General features: G+C 33.5%; 2 protein-coding genes across 2 annotated transcripts; both read right to left on the minus strand.

The window, feature by feature from the left end:
• Window positions 1-181: 181 nt before the first annotated feature.
• LOC107843227 (GDSL esterase/lipase At5g03610) lies at window positions 182-10,098 on the minus strand. The gene is made up of 5 exons (XM_016687469.2): window positions 9,911-10,098; window positions 8,762-9,052; window positions 5,394-5,668; window positions 1,626-1,929; window positions 182-620 (listed from the first exon to the last, which is right to left on the minus strand). Exons 1-5 carry the CDS (start codon window positions 9,951-9,953, stop codon window positions 406-408), a joined length of 1,128 nt encoding a protein of 375 aa, XP_016542955.1. The 5' UTR covers window positions 9,954-10,098; the 3' UTR covers window positions 182-405.
• A 2,207-nt stretch (window positions 10,099-12,305) lies between these two features.
• Window positions 12,306-18,750, minus strand: LOC107843226 (probable uridine nucleosidase 1). Its single transcript, XM_016687468.2, has 9 exons — window positions 18,365-18,750; window positions 14,379-14,494; window positions 14,166-14,225; window positions 13,730-13,912; window positions 13,542-13,646; window positions 13,262-13,358; window positions 13,048-13,155; window positions 12,704-12,839; window positions 12,306-12,622 (listed from the first exon to the last, which is right to left on the minus strand). The coding sequence occupies exons 1-9, from the start codon at window positions 18,456-18,458 to the stop codon at window positions 12,514-12,516; spliced, it is 1,008 nt and encodes a 335-aa protein (XP_016542954.1). The 5' UTR covers window positions 18,459-18,750; the 3' UTR covers window positions 12,306-12,513.
• Window positions 18,751-21,444: the final 2,694 nt, after the last annotated feature.

A 21,444-nucleotide genomic window follows, 5' to 3' on the forward strand; every position in this document is an offset into this window, starting at 1 on the left:
TTCGTAAATCAAGAATTATCATCTTCATATTTTCAGCAATTGACCCGAGAGTCTTTATATAATAAAGGTGTCAAGTCAGCACAAAGGAGCGTCAAAAATATGCTAAAATTGAGTTCAGGGATAATAAAATCCTTATGAAGTTAGAGTGTCTCGTAGCAACTTTGGCCATAATTCGAGGGGATACTGAATGCGTATCTCTTTCATAAATAAGATCAAAATTTAAACGATGACACTGAAAAATCTTACTTGTACAAATCACCCTAAAATAAATATCACAAAAACTTTGGAACTACAAATGCAATTACATTTATTTTCTTAAGATCACTTCCAAGTACAAAGACTCTATCCCTAATTAAACATAACAACAAACTTTTAAACCTAAGATATTAATTAACATAAAAAAAATTATAATATTTTTTGAGTGAGAGTAGATTTCAAAGCATTATAAATAGCATTCCATCCAGCTTCAGTAGGGTGAACTCTATCCCAAAAAAATGCAGATTTTGGATCATTACATACTGTATACATCTTTTCACCTTTTTCATTCATACTTCCGCACGAATATTCTTTGCTTATTCCCATACAACATGGTTTTAGTGGTGTCTCGAACCTCGTGCTTCCTGGAAAAATAAAAACGAAATCAAGATTTTAAGTTTATGAATTATGTATTACAGCTGATATAGGTTAAATTATTGAGTTTGGAATAGATTATTTCCATAAAGTGAAGGGAAAAAGGTTCGAAATATACCTAAACTGTGGCAAAATTTGTTGTAACATACCTCAACTTTATTACGATGGTCCTATAACCCCCCCCCCCCCCACTCAACTATTTATTACAGTATTGTTGTGGTATATATTTGTCCAGCTGGACCGCTGCGTGAATACACACACTGAGCGCGTGAGGGTTTGAAATGGTCGAGCTGGACAAATATATACCACAGAAATACGGTAATAAATAGTCAAGGGGTTCATGTTTGAGACGTGTTACAATAAATTTTGCCAAAATTTAAATATATATAGCTACACTCGGAGGGACATGTGGGACCAAAACCTCTGCTTAGAAGTGGAAGGATCTCAACCATTCCACGACCGTATGCTATGGGCCTGTAAATGACTTTACAAGTTGAAAAAAAATAAAATCCTGGTAGAGAGTACTTTCTCCTTTACTAGGGTTTATGCGGTCGTCATTCGAATTAGTCAGGGTTCCAAAACAGATATTAGACCCCCAACCCTAATTTCATTTAATTTTAAACACTAAAAAAAAAAAAAAGGAAAATCAGGCTAGGAAATGACTCGTAATTGATCTGGTTGTTCGACCCCGATCCTAGACCCGCCACCCGGTCTACGTACCTCCTCTGTTACAATTTATTTATCGTATTTTTCTTTTTAGTCTATTTCAAAAAGGTTGCCTGTATCTTCTTTTGAAGACTCCTTAATTCTAACGATTAACGTTCCACAGGACATGTTTAAGACCTCAAAATTAAACGATATTTTGATACAATCTAAGTATATCTTTAATTTAAGACCATTATAAGATCGATCGATTCAACAGTCTTTACTTTCTTAAACTCCGTGTCACATCAAAACCAGACAAAAAAATTGAAACGAAGTATCGAGTGACATACCTGGCACTCCTTTGCTATTCAACACAGTGTTGAAAGAGCTAAAAAGATCAAGAATCATAAAAGTTGAACCAATTGTTTCATTGTTCAATTTCTCCACAGCTTGTTGCAATAGTGAATTGTGAAAATCCACAGCAGTATTCTCAGTAGCATTGCATTGTTGAAATGAATTTAAAATTGTGCTTTGTGGTAAACATCCTAATGGTTCCAATGCTGTTACTGCTATCTTTTTTGCACCCAACTGGTTCACTCTTTTCATGTTTATAACTAGTTGATTTACCACACTTGTTATGAAGGCAGGAAGATTCTACAAAAAAATAAATAAATTAATTAATTAATTAATTAATTAATTAATTATAACATGTTGCTCGGATTCTCAAATATTGGCATACGCACTTCAAAATTGTCGTATCTTTGGACAATTAGACATGCATGCACACGACGGCATTTTCAAAGAGTCTGAGCAAACATAAAATAAATGCAAATTATTACATTATACGTAAAATAAACTGTGTTGCTCGGATTTTTGGAGGATCCAATACGCATACATGATGACAGGAAGAGTTCGAGCAACATAGCATAAATGCATATTATTATAGTGTCACATGTATGTAATATCTTTGTTGTTTGGATTCTTAAAAAATGTTGTCGGGCGCATTTGTGTCGGATCCTTCAAAATTGTCGTATCTTTGGAGAATTAGACATGCATGCACGCGGCGACATTTTCAAAGAGTCTGAGCAACATAGCATAAATGCATATTGTTACATTATACGTAAAATAAACTGTGTTGCTCGGATTTTTGGAGAATCCAACACGCACATGCAGTGGCCGAGCTAGGATTTTGATCACCAAGGGGGTTCACAAATGAACATACGAACTAACCGAAGGGGGTTCGACATCTACTCTATATACATAAAAAATAATTTTAATCATGTATATATCGTATAATTTTCCATCGAAGGAGGCTCGGATGAACCCCCTATCCTAAGTGTAGCTCCGCCTCTGCGCACATGATGACAAGAAAAGTCCGAGCAATATAGCACAAATGCATATTATTATAGTGTCATATATATATGTGCCGAAAATTTATGTTGTTCGAACTCTTACAAATACTATTGGACAAATGTCAGATTTTTACAAAAATTCACTATTTTCAAAGGAGACTACAATATTTTTAAGTAGGTAAAGAGAACAAAAAATACTTGAAATATAAAACTAGAAAAGAATTATAATTAATATGTTTTTGTCCTTTAATATGGCTCACCAAATTCTTTAATTTGTTCCAAAATAATAAATAATAATTGTAGATAAAAATCCAAGAGAAGTAGGTTGGTCAGCCTCTAATTAAATTGGTGTCAGCAACCATTTAATATACAAATAGGCCCTGGTATTCTAGATTAAATATCAACTGCTCACTGAACATTTTCAGTTCAAGGACTATAGTACTATTTTTGAAATTATAATTTATCATCATACGGTCAAACTTTTATTCTAAATTTATGAACTTGATATGTTCACTATTAATTGATGACACATAAATTAGCACGGAGAGTGAAACACACGTTACGTATATGTCACTACCTCTAACAACTTACGCTTTAGATGAGATATCATAGCTTATGTTTTAGATGAGATAGTCATACAATTTAACAGTGACACAAAAATAATAATGCTATCTACGTGATCGACACTCATGACGGAAGATGGGTTGATAGGGACGGGTCAAATAAAAGGACTGACAGGCTTTTACGCTGACAAATTTCTACAGAAGAGGTGCATGATATCTTAAGCAATTCTCGTATCAGACTGAAAGAAAAAAGTGAAGAATTATATAAGATATAACATAAGTTCACACAATATACGTGCTTTTGGAATTATAATAACAAAGTCTATGGTACAAATTCGTGAACACTGCTGAATCAAACTAGACAATACGTGTTACGAGCTTGAGTTATGACAATTATCCCAACTTAGTCACAACTTAAGTTTTAATAACCCCCCCCCCCCCCCCCCCCCCCCCCCTCTCTTTGTCTTTTTCACAAATTTCACAAATAAGAAGTATTTGGATATATATTATAAAGGATTACTGATACAACACAAAATTTCTTCATCTATTCCTTCTAGTCAAATCTCTCAATCTGTCATTATACCTCGAGAAGTAAAAAGAATAACAATCCTCATTTCATGTAAAATTCGTTGATAATTGAAATAGATTCGTAGATTAGGTCGATTTATTTATTTTAAATTTAAAATATTTTTCTTTTTTGTTGTTTCTTGGTGTGGCACATTAGGAAATTAGTGCATGTCACCTAATAAAAAGAGCCAAGAAAATAATCAAATTTTTTTTTGTTTGTTTACATTTGTTTCATATGAAAATTGTACATAAAAATCCAAGAAAAGTAGGTTTTGGTCAATATCTTATAGTGTCAGCACACATTAATATACAAGATGCCCTTCTATTCAATCTTTAGCTATGTATCGGAAACAGTATCTCTATCTTATCTCTAGGATATAGGTAATATTTACGTAAACTTTACTGTTCCCATGCTCCACTTTGTGAGACAACACTGCATACTACATAAATCTATAACTATTTGACTACGCACTAGTGAATAGATTTGTTAATTATTCGGTGTTCATATTGATGAGAGTTAGTAAGTATATTGTAAAATTTATCGAAGTGCATGCAAATTGACTTTTTTGGCTCCATTCTATGCAATCCCGTTACATCAAGAGAATCAATACTGTTTCCACCTACTCTCCAGGATGACTCGAATCTTCAACCTCACTATCGGTTGATGATAGAGGTGCTCAACTATATGAGCAAGCCTCACTTATCGCACGAGAGGTAGTAGGTATAATGGAAAATTTATCAAAGTGTATGCAATGGTTCCATCCCATCACACTACATCGAATCAATAGTGTTCCCACCTACTCTCCAGGATGACTCAAATCCTCAACTTCGCTACCTGTTGACGATAGAGGTGCTCAACCATATAAACAAGCCTCACTTATCGCACGAGAGGTAGTAGGTATCTTGAAAAATTAATCGAATTGCATGCAAACTGACTTTTTTGGTTCTATTCCATCCCATCCCACTACATCAAGAGAATCAATAGTGTTTCCACCTACTCTCCAGGATGACTTGAATCCTCAACCTCACAACCGGTTGATGATGGAGGCGCTCAATCATACGAGCAAGCCTCACTGTTCGCATGAGAGGTAGTAGGTACATTGGAAAATTTATCGAAGTTCATGCAAACTGACTTTTTTGGTTCCATCTCATCCCACTACATCAGTAGAATCAATAGTGTTTCCACCTACTCTTCCAGGATGACTCGAATCCTCAACCTAGCTACCGGTTGACGATGGAGGTGCTCAAACCATATGAGCAAGCCTCACTGATCACACGCAAGCTGACTCGACCACCATAGTTATTAAAAAAAAAAACTAGAGTAAAGCATCTAATACCTCCCTAAACTATGACCAAATTTTCTACGACACTTCAACTTCACGAACTAAATTTTAGCATATTTTTGCCAACCTTTTTAGCTAACGTGATTCCTTTAACGTGAGCCCCATTTTATCTAATAAAGGTATCACGTCAGCACAAAAGGGTGACAAAAATATGTTAAAATTAAGTTCAGGGTGGTAATACGACCTCTGCGAAGTTGAAGTGTGTCGTAGCAACTTTTGCCATAGTTCGGAAAGGTACTGGATTATTATCTCAAAAAACAATATTATCATAAACTATTACTATATTAAAGTACCTGAACTGTACCACCAGTAGCAAGATAAGCACCATAATCATTTCCAGCAAGAGAAAGCAAGAACAATGAAGATTCTTCAATATCTGCCTTTGTATACACTGATTCAGCCATTAATTTTTGGAAAAAATCAATTTGTGTTGTCATATTTGGCTCTGGAACTAATGTATTAAAAACACCAGTTCCTCCATATGCAAAATTTACTCCATATCTTAATCTGTTTGTTGCATATTTCATCCATCTATATGGTACTGGTGACTTCACTCCAAAGAATTTTGCTGTTTTTTGGATTAAAAAAAAAAAAAACAAATTATATTATCAGATTACTCAAAAAATTAATATCTGTAATAACTAGAGAAAATACTCTATTACCATCTTGAACTATAGCGAAAAGGCTGAGACACACCTGAACTTTAGGAGGGTCGTATTACCCCTGGGACTAATTAAAACCGCATTTTTGACAACTACGTGGCACATATGACCCTCCTATGTGCCTAAGGTTGTCAAAAATGCGATTTTAATTAGTCCAGAGGGATAATAGGACCCTCCTAATGTTTGGGTGTGTTTAAACCTTTTCGTGTATAGTTCAAGGTGGTAATAGAACATTTTCTCTAATAACTATTTATGAAAAGTGATAATAATTAATAATCTTAAATATAATACAAGTTAATTAACTGCTGCATCAATAGATAGAGAGATGACATTGTTTAAAATTAAGTTGCTCGGATTCTCCAAAAATGTTCAGTGGCGGAGTCACCCTGAATCCACAACAAAAATTTATACTATTTTGATACTATTTTTACATGGTCAAAGATATTTTTATGTATATATAATTGATGTTGAACCCCGTTCGACTAATCGGTATGTTTACTTCTAAATCCCCTTAATGAAAATCCTGGCTCCGTCACTGCCGCAAGCGTGTCGGCTCCTTCAAAAATACATTATTTTTGGAGGATCCGACACGCATCCATCGACATATTTGAAGAGTCCGAGCAACATAGGTTTAAAATTTCTCTACATAATTAGAGGATATTAGTTAAACTTGCACCTAAGAGTGTGATCGATCTTGTGGTCTATGAAATAAGTCGAAAATCATGAGGTTTCAGATTCGAATTACATCGAGGACAAATATTAATTAATGGGTTTTCTCATTTATCTAAATCTTGAAAGTAGTAGCAAAGTCGAGAATTTTACTAAGGGATAACATAATATAACAAAAGTAGACACACGTAAAAAAAAAAAAAAAAAAAAAATAGGAGTCAACATGTATTGTATATACATAAAACTAAAATTCTAACCTAGCTAAACAACATAATTTTCCGACGAAAGAAAAAATTGCATTGTTTAACTAGGTCTTCTTAGCATAAGGCGGCTCTGTCATAGTCTAAATGGATAATTAGTCGAAACGTGTGTTGATAAAAAATTATTTAAAAAGTTAATCAAAATGCATGCAAGCTACAAACATATTATTATTATTATTATTATTTTATTTTTGAAAAAAGACCTAACTCAAGACAACATAATTGAGTTGGTAGAATAATATTCATAGAAAGTGGACAAATAAAAAGTGCATTGAACAAGTAATAGGGTAACGACAATGACCATAAAAGAGTAAAACCAAACTCAGTTTTGCACTAATTATTAATTTTTTTTAAGAGAAAATGTTCTATTTTCACTTTGAATTATACGTGAAGAGGCTAGACACATTTGAACTTTAAGAGGGTCCTATTACTCTTTGAACTAATTAAAACTATATTTTTGACAACCTTAGTGCGTACGTGGCACATAAGTGACACAACACACTGAAGGGTCCACGTAGGCACTAAGATTATAAAAAATACGATTTTAATTAGTCGATAGGATAATAAGACCCTCCTAAAATTCAGATGTGTCTCAGCCTTTTTGCGTATAATTCAAGGCGGTAATAAAACATTTTTTCTTCTTTAATAATGTCACACTTTCACATATAAAGCCACATGTTTATTTAGTATAAGATAAAAAAGTTGATTTTTTTTTTTTAATTGATAGAGAAAAGTAATCAAAGTAATTATGGTGGTCTGACAAGATGAGGCAGAAAAAGAAGCAAAAGTATGAATAATAATGCAACATGTCATGCCCCAGAAAAAAAAGCATACAAGAAAAAAAGTCAGTAGCAACCCACTATGAAAAAAATTAAAAAATTAAAAAACAAATTGTTAATATAAATCAAAAGTTGAAATACAGATAATAAAGATAAAGTGGAACACAATGATGAAAAAGAATGGCATGGGGAGAAGCAAAAAAGTTATTAGGATTAATCCACACTAGAAAAAGTAAATCCTTTTATATTTTTTGCAATACTCTCTTATATTAGAAATTTTTTACTAACTTTTAGTAATTTTAATAATACATTTTACTTGAATCGGACGTCTATAAAAAAAATATATAGCAAAATGAAACGTTTAGAATTTAAAAATAAATTCTAAATTTAGCAAGATACTATTCTCTTCAAATACATGTCACGTCAACTAAACAGGTCGAGTATTTTTTAAATATACATTCTTCTAATTAATGTCATGAGTCGAGGGTCTATCGAAAACAGTCTATCTACTGTCTGAGTAGTGATACGAACTGCATATATTTTATCCTTTTCAAACCTCATATACGCTAGTCTAATCATCAACAACAACAGTAATATATATATATGTCCTCAGTTGAAAATTTATCGAAAACATTCTCTCTACTGTTTGATTGTGATACGAACTGCACATATTTTATCCTTCTCAAACCTCATTTACACTATTCTAATCATCATCATCATATATATATATATTATAATTTCTCCGGTGAGCGAAAATAGAATGTATGTAAAAGAATGTATATACCAAATGAATATATGGCCTACTTTTCTTTTTAATTCATTTAAAAAGAATAATTCTCTTTTTAACAACTTTTTTATTTCATTTTTTCATATGACATGTTAAAGACGACAAAATCAACTACATTAAGGATCTTTAATCTAACATTACAAGATTCAAAAGTCTTAAATTTTTTTACAAAAGCGAGCACCGGCGGTGCGTGTTTGGTTGGAAAATAAGTTATCTCGAGATTACTAATCTCGGGATTAGTTATCCCACCCTCAAGGAGGTCGGATAAGAAAAATACTACGATCCCGAGATAACTAATCCGGGTACTCTGGGGATAAGTTATTCCATGCATTTTAATTTGTCCCATCGAAATATGAGATTATAAGCTTCATCTTTTCTCTCCTACCAAACGGATCCTTAGTTTCATCTTTTTAAAGATATCAATGACCAAAACGATTATTTTCTTAAACTTTGTGTCACGTTAAATTCAGACAAATAAATTAAAACGTAGCGAGAAATATTTACCTAGGTAATCGGTGAGGACACGTCCATCTGAAAATCTACCAGAAGGCTTGCCGGGAAAAGTGACACCATAAGGTTTTTTCCAAGAATTAGCAATTGATTTTCTATTATTACCAGTATCAACATATGAATCACCAAATACAAATAATTTTGTTGGTTTAAAACCATATATTTGGTGTTTTTTTGGGTCATTTTTGTAAATATTTGGGTTATTGTTGTTATGTTGGTGCTGGTGCTGGTGATGGTTGTGATGGTGACGAGTCGAACCTTCAACTTGAACGCTCCACAAAAATCCTGTAAATATTACAAATATATATATATAATAATGACAATAATATATTCAATGTATTTTCATATGAGATTTAAGAAAGGTCGCATGTATGTATGTAGATTTTATCTATATTTTTGCCTTGTTAAAGGTAGAAAAATTATTTACGATAAACTCTCCGGTTCAAGTAAAGTATTTCAAAGCAATTTTGGAAAAAAAAAAAGAAACATGTAAATATATATCGTTTAAATTTTATGCAGTAATGATATAGTAATAGCAATAACATATTCAATGTATTTTCATATGAGATTTAAGAAAGGTGGTGCGTATGTAGACTTTATCTCTACTTATATCTTGTTAAGGTAGCAAAATTATTTACGATAAACTCTCCAGTTCAAGTGAATCATTTCGAAGCAATTTTGAAAAAAAAAAAAAAGAAACATGATAGTGAAGAAGTCATGCTGAAACAACAACGTATTATATCTAATGTAATCCCATCAAATGAGGTCTGAAAAGATAGAATATACGCACACTTTATCACTATCGTGAAGGTAAAAGATTTATTTTCGATCGACCCTCAGCTCATATTAAAAATAATGGAAGATAATAAAAAAAAATATTTATAATGTAATTACACCTAAACCATATGTTTAACAACACTAATAATCATTAGCAAAGCCATATAAACAAAAAAGGTGGACAGTTGAACATCTTTTATCGATAATTATTCTGTATACATAATTCACAAAATAACTTTAAATTCCTGATTTCACCACTATTAACAACGTAAAAAAAATGATATTCATTCTATCACGGTACAAAATTTCTGATTTCGTCACTACTAATAATGTGAAAAATAAATTTATATATATATAAATATATACCTGAGATGAAGAAGGAGAAAATGAAGAAATTAGAGAGCTTCATGGAGATTTTGTTTGAAGGATATGGAGAAAATAGAGGAAGAAGAAAAGTGAGATTCTATTTATGAATTATAAAAACCTATTTATAGACATGATTTTAAAAAATAAAAATAGTAAATAAATATAAAAAGAGTAGAAATGGGACATTGACTAGTGGAGTATAATTTGGTAAATATAAAAATAATAATTGGATCTTTACCAATTCAAAGTAATAAAGTAGCCACAAAGTTCATATAAGGGGTCTACTAATTATTTTTTTTAAATTAAAAAATTCATATTCACATTGGTGGTTTCTTTTACGAAATTAATTAATTTCATTCCAAACCGAGAATTATATTTCTTAATTTTGATCATAAATTTGAACGTCAAATCTTTAAGTTTTTTAAAATAAATGAAAAAATGCATTATTTTCACGCTGAACTATAAACGAAACTGCTGAGACACACTTCAACTTAATGGGGGTCCTATTACCCCTGAACTAATTAAAATCGTATTTTTGGCAACCTTAGTGTCTACGTGGCACACTGCGTGAATCAACGCACTGAAGATCCACGTAGGCACATGTATGTGTCACGTAGGCACTAAGGTTGCCAAAAATACAATTTTAATTAGTCTAGGGGGTAATAAGACCCCCTTTAAGTTCGGGTGTGTCTCAACAATTTCGTTTATAATTCAGGGTGAAAACAATGTATTTACTCACAATAAAATTTACGTATTTGAAAGCTACATAAGAACTATTGCAAGTCATAATAATTAATTAACATGGTCAAAGAGAAACTTGTTTACGAAGAACAACATAATCAGTGCAATTTCATAAGCGGGATTTGTGGACGATGGTGTGTACGCAATGTTACCCTTACTTGTGAAGGTATAGATACTGTTTTCGATAGACCGTCGTATTTCTGAAAGAGAAATTGTTTGACTCTTAAAAAATAAAATGTCACGTAAATTGAGAAGAAAGGAGTATATTGCGCGCACACATATATATATATATTTCATTTCTACAAAAATATTTTTAAATAGATTAGATTACATTAATTATATATTATTGTATTGTCATTAATTGCATGATGATTATTGATTACTATTTGATGAGGAAAAAACGACATTTTAACTTATTTTTCTAAAAAAATACATTTGGCAACATGTCTTTTTCTTTTTTCCTTTTTATAGATAAATTATATTTATATTTTATTATTATGTGAAATTTTAAAAAGAAGAAAAACATATAATTGAGGGTTGCTTGTAAGTTTTAGTTATTGGGAAAAATTGGTTAGAGTAATATGCAACTCTATGCTAAAACTTTGCTTATTAAATGGAAAAGAAAATTAAAGTTTACTCATAAATAATCCCAATAAAATAATTTTTTTTTAAAAAAGGTTACTTGTATAAATCAAATGAGTCTTCTCTTTTGTGTAATATTGTAATTCCAATTTAATTAAAGTTGCATTTTTCACTTAAACTTTTACTATATAGTTAACTTTGAGAAAAATAATTTATGGTATTTCCGTTTTAAAGTGGCTACTTTTCAAAGAGTTTTCATATACCGGCTATTTTTTAAAAACAAATCGAAAAGTGGCTAGCTCGTATAATTTTTACGAAAAAAATGCGCAATTTTGTCTATAACTCGTTAGCTCGATTAATCAAGATTCGCGCAATGTAAGGTCTATTTAAAGAAGAAGTGCTCTCTATCAGGAATTTCTCACGGCTCAAACTCGAGATCTGATTAGGAGTGGGAAAATAGACATAAACATCAATAACGACGAGGCGAAGATATAAAAAGGGCAGCCCGATGCAATAACGTTCCCGCTATCCGTAGGGTTCGGGGAAGGGCCCACCACCACAAGAGTGTATTGTACGCAACCTTACCTTACATTTCTGCCAGGGCCTGTTTCCAAAGGCTTAAACCTGTAACCTCCTGATTACATGACAACAACTTTACCCGTTCGAAGACGAGGTGAAAATATAAAAAGGACAACCCAGTGCAGTAAAGCTCCCGCTATACGCCGGGTTCGAAAAAATGTCCCACCACAAGAGTATATTTTACGCAGTCTTACCTTACATTTCTGCCAGAGGCTGTTTCCAAGGCTTGAACCCGTAACCTCCTGGTGCACATGTCAACAACTTTACCAATTCAAGGATGAGGCGAAAATATAAAAAGGATAGCACGATGCACTAAAACTCCCGCTATACGCCGGGTTTGGGGAAGGACCCCACCACAAGGGTGTATCGTATGCAACCTTACCTTGCATTTCAGCCAGAGGCTGTTTCCGAGGCTTGAACCAGTGACCTCCTGATCACATGACAGCAACTTTATCGGTTCGGGGACGAGGCGAAAATATAAAACAAGAAAAAATGAAAGGAAGAATCATGAAAATGACCTCCATTTTATAAGCCCTTTACATATTTTCCCAGAACTAACTGAGGTTTATTTATAGTAGCAAGGAATGGAGGAAAACAAGAGTAAAAACAATAGTTGTGATGGATGTTGTTAGAAAAACACGACGTTCCTCGATCTCCGTGCAGGATTCACGCGTGGCAGAGACCGATAAATCCAATGGTATTCACGGTTTCATCAACGTTTTCTTTATGTAATTCAGAACTTCATCTACATCAACTGTCCACGCGACTGAAACTGGGGAATAATCCGTCCAAGGGTTGCTTGTATTCCACCTAATATATCGATGTTAGGATCTGACACGGGTACGACAACAAATTTCGGAGAGTCAAAAGCGACATATAGCAAATACTTACTTCTTTAGCCCTTGGTCTAACAACGTGTGACCTACGCAAATGCCCTGTGTCTCAACCCTCACGACGCCTTTCTTGAATGTGAAAAGTTCAGGTCGAACTAATGCCACGAAACTAACTGGATCGTGTAGGAAAATTCCTGCAAAGTGGACAGACGTTTAAGTTCTGTGTTGCTCGAACTCTTCAAAAATGACGTTAGACTACTTTTATAGGATCCAACACGGGTGCAGCAACATTTTTGAAGAGTCTGAGCGCCAGTTGATAAGAGATGATGACGATAGAAATGCAAGAAAGTGGTTTAAGAAGCAATGCCGGACATCCAAAAACAATATAAGAACAGAAGTTACCGTAGACACCGTCTGATTTGACATGCCAATCACGGTAAAATTTGCACATATCGCACAATAATTTAGCGTGTTTCCCTTCTGATTGCTTTAGTTCTTCAAGATCATCATCTAAAATCATCGAAGCGCATACTATTTATTGAGAAGCGAACGATACTATACAATTAAAGGCGCAAAAATTAGAAGTCTTCGACGTATTTAAACAGTGAACATTCACCTTTGAATTTGACTTGTGTTGTAATGTTGATGCCTACGATATCAATATTTGCTCCTGACGTAAACACAACATCAGCGGCCTCGGGGTCCCCATAAATCTGTTTTGTCAGAAAACTATGCAAATGAGAAGACGGTAATGAAATTGATGATCGAATAATGTATACTACAATGACTGATTCTTCAGCTTCGTGTAATGAATTCGTGAACACGCAAACATTGGCCTTATAGATGCTAACGACATATGAAATGATGTATAATACACAACAGAAAAAATCACCAACATTTGCTTCGGCAGCAGGATTAACGTTTCCCAAAGCAAAGAAGGAACCACCGAGTACGACCACTCTCTTCACTTTGCTCGCAAAGGTTGAGTCCCTCTTGACAGCCTAACAAACAGATAACGATCAAAATTTCGTAAATGAAAGGAAAAATCAGAAACTTAAAAGTTGTGGAAGTTTCGTAAACCTACCAAAGCTACGTTTGTCAATGGTCCCAGTGCAAGTATAGACACTTCACCGGGATGTTCAGAAACTTTTTCCACCAAGAATTCAGATGCAGATTTGTCGATTTTCTTCGAATTTGGAGAAGGTAAGAATAAGTTGCCTAATCCATCTGAACCATGAACAAAGTCCGCAACACGCGGTTCCCCTCTCTATAGCAAAAAATAGGATCAACGTTAGATGGAAGTATGTATAAATTATTTATACGTATAAAGTGGAATTTTAAGTAGAACGTAGCGAGCCAAAGCTACTAGGTTCAGCCGAGCTGTAGGCGAAGCTCTAACTCCGACCCTGCATTTGTCTCTTTCATTTACTTCTTGTTGTTTGGAATAGTACGTGAGATTGCAAAGCGAACAAATTGTTGCTACTAGAAGGAATATTTGTTAAATGTAGAGGCAAAATTACCTTCAGAGGTTCGGGGCTACCCTCCGCCACGGGAACATCCGGATATCCTGCAGCTTCACACTATCATTTTGCAAATTAAGTTAAAGAAGTAACTTATCAAGAACTTGACTCACAAACATCTCATAGATGAAAATCATAAACACGGAGAAACGAAAGATATTTATACTTACCACAACGTACTGATAAATAAAAAAAAACATAAAAAAAACATACCAAAAGTAACGCATTCCGTGTAGCATCTTTTGTCGTAACGTTGCCAAAGATTGTAGTCAAGCCTATGATTTCAACTCCTGGTGTCTGAAACGCCATTAGTATTGTCATACTGTCATCTAACATCAACGAAAACATAATTAGCTCCAACATGACAAACGGGAACCAAATCGAACATGAAGCTCATCGAAAACACACATAAACACAACTCAGCCTGTTAAACATTGTTACGAGAGACACCTAGGTATTTGTCTTTCATTCACCGAAAGAATTTTTCCCCATATTTGAGAGGATAGAAACGAAAGAATTTCTTGAAAAAATTTCAGGCATCAATAAGTATTATACTTAATCTTTCTTCTTGGTTGATGAGATGCCACGTTTCACATTACTAACGGCACATGCACATTAGTTTCTACTTGAAAGAAGCACAATTTCTATGCCAGAAAGTCACTGCAAGATATGCCCTTGGAAACTTCTCTTTCCCGAAGAAAACAGTTTTACCGGAGAAGTGATTTCAGAACAGAAAGGGCAAGCCGTTCCAATCTAAGATAAGTGACAAGCTTCCTACAAACTTTTCAAACTGGTGATAATTGGCGTTAGCCAACTTTACTGATTTGGGTCGACATGAAAGAAGACATACACACTGGAAAAACTCATCAACTCAGCTCTTTTGGGATACGGGGGAGAATAAGGAAATCAGGCATTCGAGGGAAACGTCCTGCTATTACATTGTGTTTACCCTTCTCGAATACATCCTTTTCTGATAAAAGAACGACTCTCTTTGAGTTCGATATTGGTTTTTTTCCAAAGGTTGCATTTAATTGATACTATTTTTTTGGATAACCGTGGTGTCCGGGTCAGCTTTCGCGCACCTCGGCTGAATCCACGGGATAACTGTCACCTCCCACCAACACCCGACTTCATTGACCACTAGGCCCAACCCTTGGTTGCTTTATTTGATACTTTGCTTACTCTCTCCATTATAGAACTCACAGCATACTCTTATTGATATTTCGTCTTATCCTTTTGTTATATAACAGTCAACCATCTTTGCTACTTTAGCTTCCTCGATATTATTGAAGCTCGAAGTTTCCAATACAGAGTTGATGCTACATATTCTCCAATTAATGATAGCATGTTCGATTTAAAGCTAAGAGTGATACACTAGGTAAACAAAGTTTGCAAACTAATATTCATCTATAGGTGCTACCAAACATCAACAACCTAACAACCTAAGTTGCTTGGACTCTTCAACAATGTCTACGGGTGCATGTCGGATCCTCGAAAAATAGTGTATTTTTGAAGGATCGGACACGGGTGTGGAAACATTTTTGGAGAGTCCGAGCAACTTAGTCAACAACAACATATCCAGTGTAATCCCGGGTCAGGGGAGGGTAGGATGTATACAGACCTTACCCCTACTTTTGCGGGATAGATAAGTTGTTTCTGATAGACCCTCGGCTCAAAAGAAGTGTAGACAAATCATGATAGAAAGAAAAGCAATATAATTTCAAAGGTGCCTATGTGTTAGTGCTATCTTCTTACTTATTTACGAAAGTAACAAAACATTCCTTGACTAAAAGAAGTATTATAATTTGTTAATAAGGATTGGAGAAGATCATAGATAAAGTTAATAGCGTACTTTAATAAAAGTATAACTAATTTAGTACGACTAAAGCAGCTTTATCACTAGATTCTCTTCACTAAAACAACCAGAAAGAATCCCAAAATTCACAAATTCAAGAAAGATGGAGAACATCTTCCATATAATAATAACAAAATGGAAATAAAAATGGACACAATAAAGTAAGTTGGACCCTTTTTTTATATTAGAATCTGTCATCTTAAGCACTTTTACAACAACATACCCGGTGTATTCCCGCAAAGTGGGATCCGGGGAGGGTAAAGTGTACGCAGTCCATACCACTACCACAGGTAAAGTAGTCTCTTAAGCACTTTTAAGAATAAAAAGGAAGAATCTTTAAGTTTCCTAAGATACACAGAGCTGAAATCCAGAAAAAGACCCCACATTCACGTAAAAAAAGGGCATCCCGGTGCACTAAAACTCCAATTATGCGTGGGGAAGAGCCAGACCACAAGGGTCTATTGTACACATCCTTACCCTGCATTTTTGCAAGAGGATATTTCCACAGCTTGAACGCGTGACCTCCTGGTCCATGGTAGCAACTTGCCAATTACTCCAAGGTTCCCCTTCACCACATTCACATAAGAACTCCCAAAACCATACAACATTACCCAAAAAAAGTCAAATATATTTGTTTAAGAAACTCAAAAACCCAATTCCAATCAAAATAAACAATTTGGCAAAAATTGATAGAAATCTCAATTTTAAGTTCATTCATGAAAAAAAGATCAGCACCTAAATTCAAGAAACTAAAAATCTGCTAAAGTTCCTTTAAACAAAAGGATAGAAGATGTTATCAAAAAGTCATCTATTCGTCTAAGAAAATCAGAACCAATTCTAATCAAACAAACAATTCAGCTGAATATCAATAAAAATCTCAACTTTAAATTCGGAAAACGAATACTTGGTTGCGGGGGTGCACAGACCTACGGCCGTCCGACAAGACAATAATACACTAAGAGAGATCGGAGACAAGTCCATTTGCCTCGGATATTATCGATTTTGCTAAACACCAAGTCTATCCAGCGGTGTCTTGTACTGCTTTGCCATCTTACATTAGTGATTAGGATATCATCACCTATTAAAGCGTAATCAGCAAAAGGGTTTGTATTCGTTGGGTATGCATACTTTGCTGCCAACCACACTATATAGTGGAGGGGCAAAGTAACTAGAGACCAAGATTTGTAGTAACCTAACGGCTGCCCAATTACGAAGGCAATCTCACTCCCTCTCTTAACTATCGGAGGGCCGATTAAGAACGTGTTGAGACCCACGGACGGTTCGCCATTGAGTGTCATATACACCCTCAGGTCCTGTGTGTGGCACGAAAAATGAATATACAAATTCAAGAAACTGAAAAAGAACAGCTGAAATTTGCTAAAGTTCCCAACTTTAAACAAAAGGGAGAAGATCATACCACAAAGTCATCTATTTGTCTAAGAAATCCAAACGGAAGCACGGTGCACTAAAACTGCCCCTATGCATGGGGCCCGGACATACATAATGAGTCTATCGTACGCAGCCTTACCCTGTGACATCTTTGCCACATGGAGGCAAATTTACACCAGTTACACACAAATTCAAGAAACTACTGAAATTTGCTAAAGTTCTCAATATTTAAACAAAAGGGTAGCCCCCTGCACTAAAGCTCTCGCTATCTATTTATTTTTTTTGATAACCGTGGTGTCGGGGCCAGCTTGCCTTCACCTCGACTAATTCCACGGAATACCTCCCACCTCCCATCAGCATCAGGTACAGGTAACTCTGTCCACCAAGGCTAGAACAAATGGGAAGAATTCACCTAATGTTTATCTCTGTTGGGAATTAAACCTGCGACCTCATGATATTCAACACAACTCCATTGAACCGCTATCTATTATACAAAAGGCTATTTACACGACTTGAACCTGTGACCACATAACACAACTTTACCAGTTACCCAAGGCTCCCTACCTAAAACTCAATTTTAATCAAACAAACAATTTAGCTGAAAACTACTAAAAATCTAATCTTTAAACTCATTCATAAAAAACAGACATCAGCAAAAAAAATCAAGAAACTGAAAAAAAAAAAAAACTCTGTCTAAAAAGCCCAAAACCCAATTTCCATTACATAAACAATTTAGCTGAATATTACTAAAAATCTAATCTTTAAACTCATTCATGAAAAACAAACAACACTTAAAAATCAAGAAACTGAAAAAAAAAAACTATTTGTCTAAAAAACCCAAAGCCCAATTTCCATTACATAAACAATTTAGCTGAATATTAATAAAAATCATTCATGAAAAACAAACTGAAAAAAAAAATACTGAAATTTGCTAAATAGGTAGAAGAATTATTACCAATGCCAGGATCAGTATCAATAATTATCTTTCCACTTTGCTTAGCAAAACAATTCTTGTTGGAATTCACCAAATCACCATCACAATTCGACATTCTTGAAATTAATTCTTTTTTTTTTTAAAAAAAAAAAAAAAAAAAAAAAGGAAAAAAATTGAGGAGGAAAAAAAAATTGGGGGAATTTTTGGAGACAATGAAAGTGTAATATAATAATAAAAATTAGATCATAGATTAAAAAAAAATAATAACTGTGGGGTTAGTGGAAAAGGATATGAATTTTCCAAAAAATTGTGCTATGATTTTCTTGATTTGGTGAGTCAATTTTTGTGTATTTATAATTTTTCGGGAAAGAATAGTAGATAAGGTTATTTGGATTTGTCCAAGTTGTAAATTTGGTATCTTAATTTGATTCTCGATGTGTTGCATTCGGTATTCGGTATCCACAAGTTAAAAGATGAATTTTATATTAGGCAAACAATGTAAATTTAACAAATTAAAGCTTAATTATAAAAAAAATCGATATTCTACATAATTACTGAAAATTTTTGTTTTTCAGTGTGTCGAAATATATAATTTGCTCTCGATACAATTTTTTTAATTTTGGATCTATTGAGATACATAATTAGCTCCCGACATCCAACAAAGATACATATTAGGCAAACAACGTAAATTTAACAGTTTGGAGCTTAATTACAGAAAATTTTGACATTTTACATAATTACCGAAATTTTTTATTTTTGAGTGTGTCGAGATACATAATTAGCTCTCAATACATAGATACATAATTTGCTCTCGATACATTTTTTTTTCTATTTTGGATCTATTGAGATACATAATTAGCTCCCGATATCCAATAAAGACGCATATTAGGCAAACAACGTAAATTTAATAGTTTGGAGCTTAATTATAAATTTTTTTGATATTTTACATAATTACTGAAACAATTTGTTTTTGAGTGTGTCGAGATACATAATTAGCTCTTAATACATAGATACATAATTTGCTCTTGATACTTTTTATTTTTCAATTTTGGATCTATTGAGATACATAATTAGCTCCCAATATCCAATAAAGATACATATTAGGCAAACAACGTAAATTTTACAGTTTGGAGCTTAATTATAAAAAAATTTCGATATTTTACATAATTATTGAAAATTTTTATTTTTGAGTGTGTCTAGATACATAATTAGTTCTCAATACATAGATACATATACATTTTTTTATTTTGGATCTGTCGAGATACACAATTAGCTTTTGATACATCCAACAAAGATGTATAATTAGTTGAGATTTTTGTAATTACTTTGAAAAGGTGAAAATTTATGTAAAATATGATAAGTTAACGTGTATGTTTATGTTATTTTTCTTTTTATTTTTGAGGGTTCAAGAACTTGAAGATAGAAGAGTATTTAGGATTTGAAGTTTATGGATTCTGCCGTGCACCAACGATCCCAAGTTAGTATATTCCGACACGCGAAAAATTAGTACTCTAATTTTGTTTACATTGTATTCTATTTGAATTTTTCACTTGGGACTCGATATCTAAAAGTTAAGGATGACGTTATTTCCAGACGTGGAATTCAAGACCTCGTGTATTTATTTTCATTTACTACTTTTTATATAGGTTACATCGATCGAGGTTTCATTGAAATCCAAAATTTATCGTTTATGTATTACTTCAGCGATCTCAAATTAATATATAATAATAACTAGGTTATAATTTAATAATTAAGCTCTTTCAAAATTTTCATAAAGAGGATAAAAAATATTATTTTTATACCATGGCATATTTCTTTGGTTAAATCGCTTGGAAGATAATACCAAAATACATAGTGTTAAATTTCATTAATTTTCTATGGGTTTTTTTTCCAACCAAAACTATCAATGTTTTGACAATTTCACATTAAATTATTTTTAAATATGGACTAAGAGAGTTCTAGATTTACAAAATGGGATTTGACTTTGATCTTATTAGATTTTCTTTGATAAATATGTTGATCCAAAAACACAGTTTTGGACCCAATTAAGATCTTTGCCTCCGGGCCCACCTCCGAACCGTAGGCTAACATTCATTGAAAGTCGCCAAAAAGGTTCAGTTTGTACCGTTTCGCCTGTTTATTTTGTAATATGGCTCCAACAGCCCTGCCGAACCAACCAGATCTACTCTACAGGGCGCCGGGGGTGCCCATGATTCCTCGGTGCATCGGTGCTCATGGTGCCTTGGGGTCGTTGGTGCATGGTCGCTAGGTAATTTGACAAATAAGATCGTCCAATTTCGATAAAACTTAATCAATAAATACTCCTAAGGGGAACGAGACAAAGAGGGGGTTGCTCAGATGGTAAAGCACCCCTCAGTTCCAACAAAAGAAATTTTCCATGAAAACCATTTCTCCGCACAAAATTTGTGATCAAATGACCGTTTGATAGTAAGTGTTACATTAATAAAAGACAGCTCGATGCATTAAGCTTTCGCCACGCACGAGATTCGAGAAAGGACCAAATCACAAAAAACTATTATATACAACTTATCGTGTATTTATACAAGAGATTATTTTGACGACTCTAACATCATGTTACATTAACCTAACCTTAAAAGACAATAATTTACTTTCTTGTTAAACTATCATAACAAAGAATTAACTATTTATACTAAGGATCTTTAAGGAACTATATATTATAAAAAATTTGTAATTTGTAGAATTTTGCCACCAACTTAAAGTATATCCTTTAATTACCTCCTAGTTAGTGAAACAAGAAAGACTAAGAGGGGAGGCAAAAAAAAAAAGAAATTGAAAATAAAAAATCAAATAATAGTATACTATATGGTATAATCGCATATACGTTATATATGTCAATGTGAAGCGAAAAAACTTACTGTCTATTTAAAAAAAAAAAACTCATAAATAAAGATCATTTAACCTAATTAACTTCGAGTTATCGAAAATTTAAACAAATAAAACAAAAGGGAGATGACGATAAACATAAGTTAAAAGAGAATAATATTGGTTATTTTATTTATTACTATTATAAAGTTGTTGAACATAAATTATTGCACGTTATAGCACATGTATTTGACCTG

This window comes from Capsicum annuum, chromosome 9 (genome assembly GCF_002878395.1).
Source record: "Capsicum annuum cultivar UCD-10X-F1 chromosome 9, UCD10Xv1.1, whole genome shotgun sequence".
In the NCBI taxonomy this organism is placed as follows: domain Eukaryota; kingdom Viridiplantae; phylum Streptophyta; class Magnoliopsida; order Solanales; family Solanaceae; genus Capsicum; species Capsicum annuum.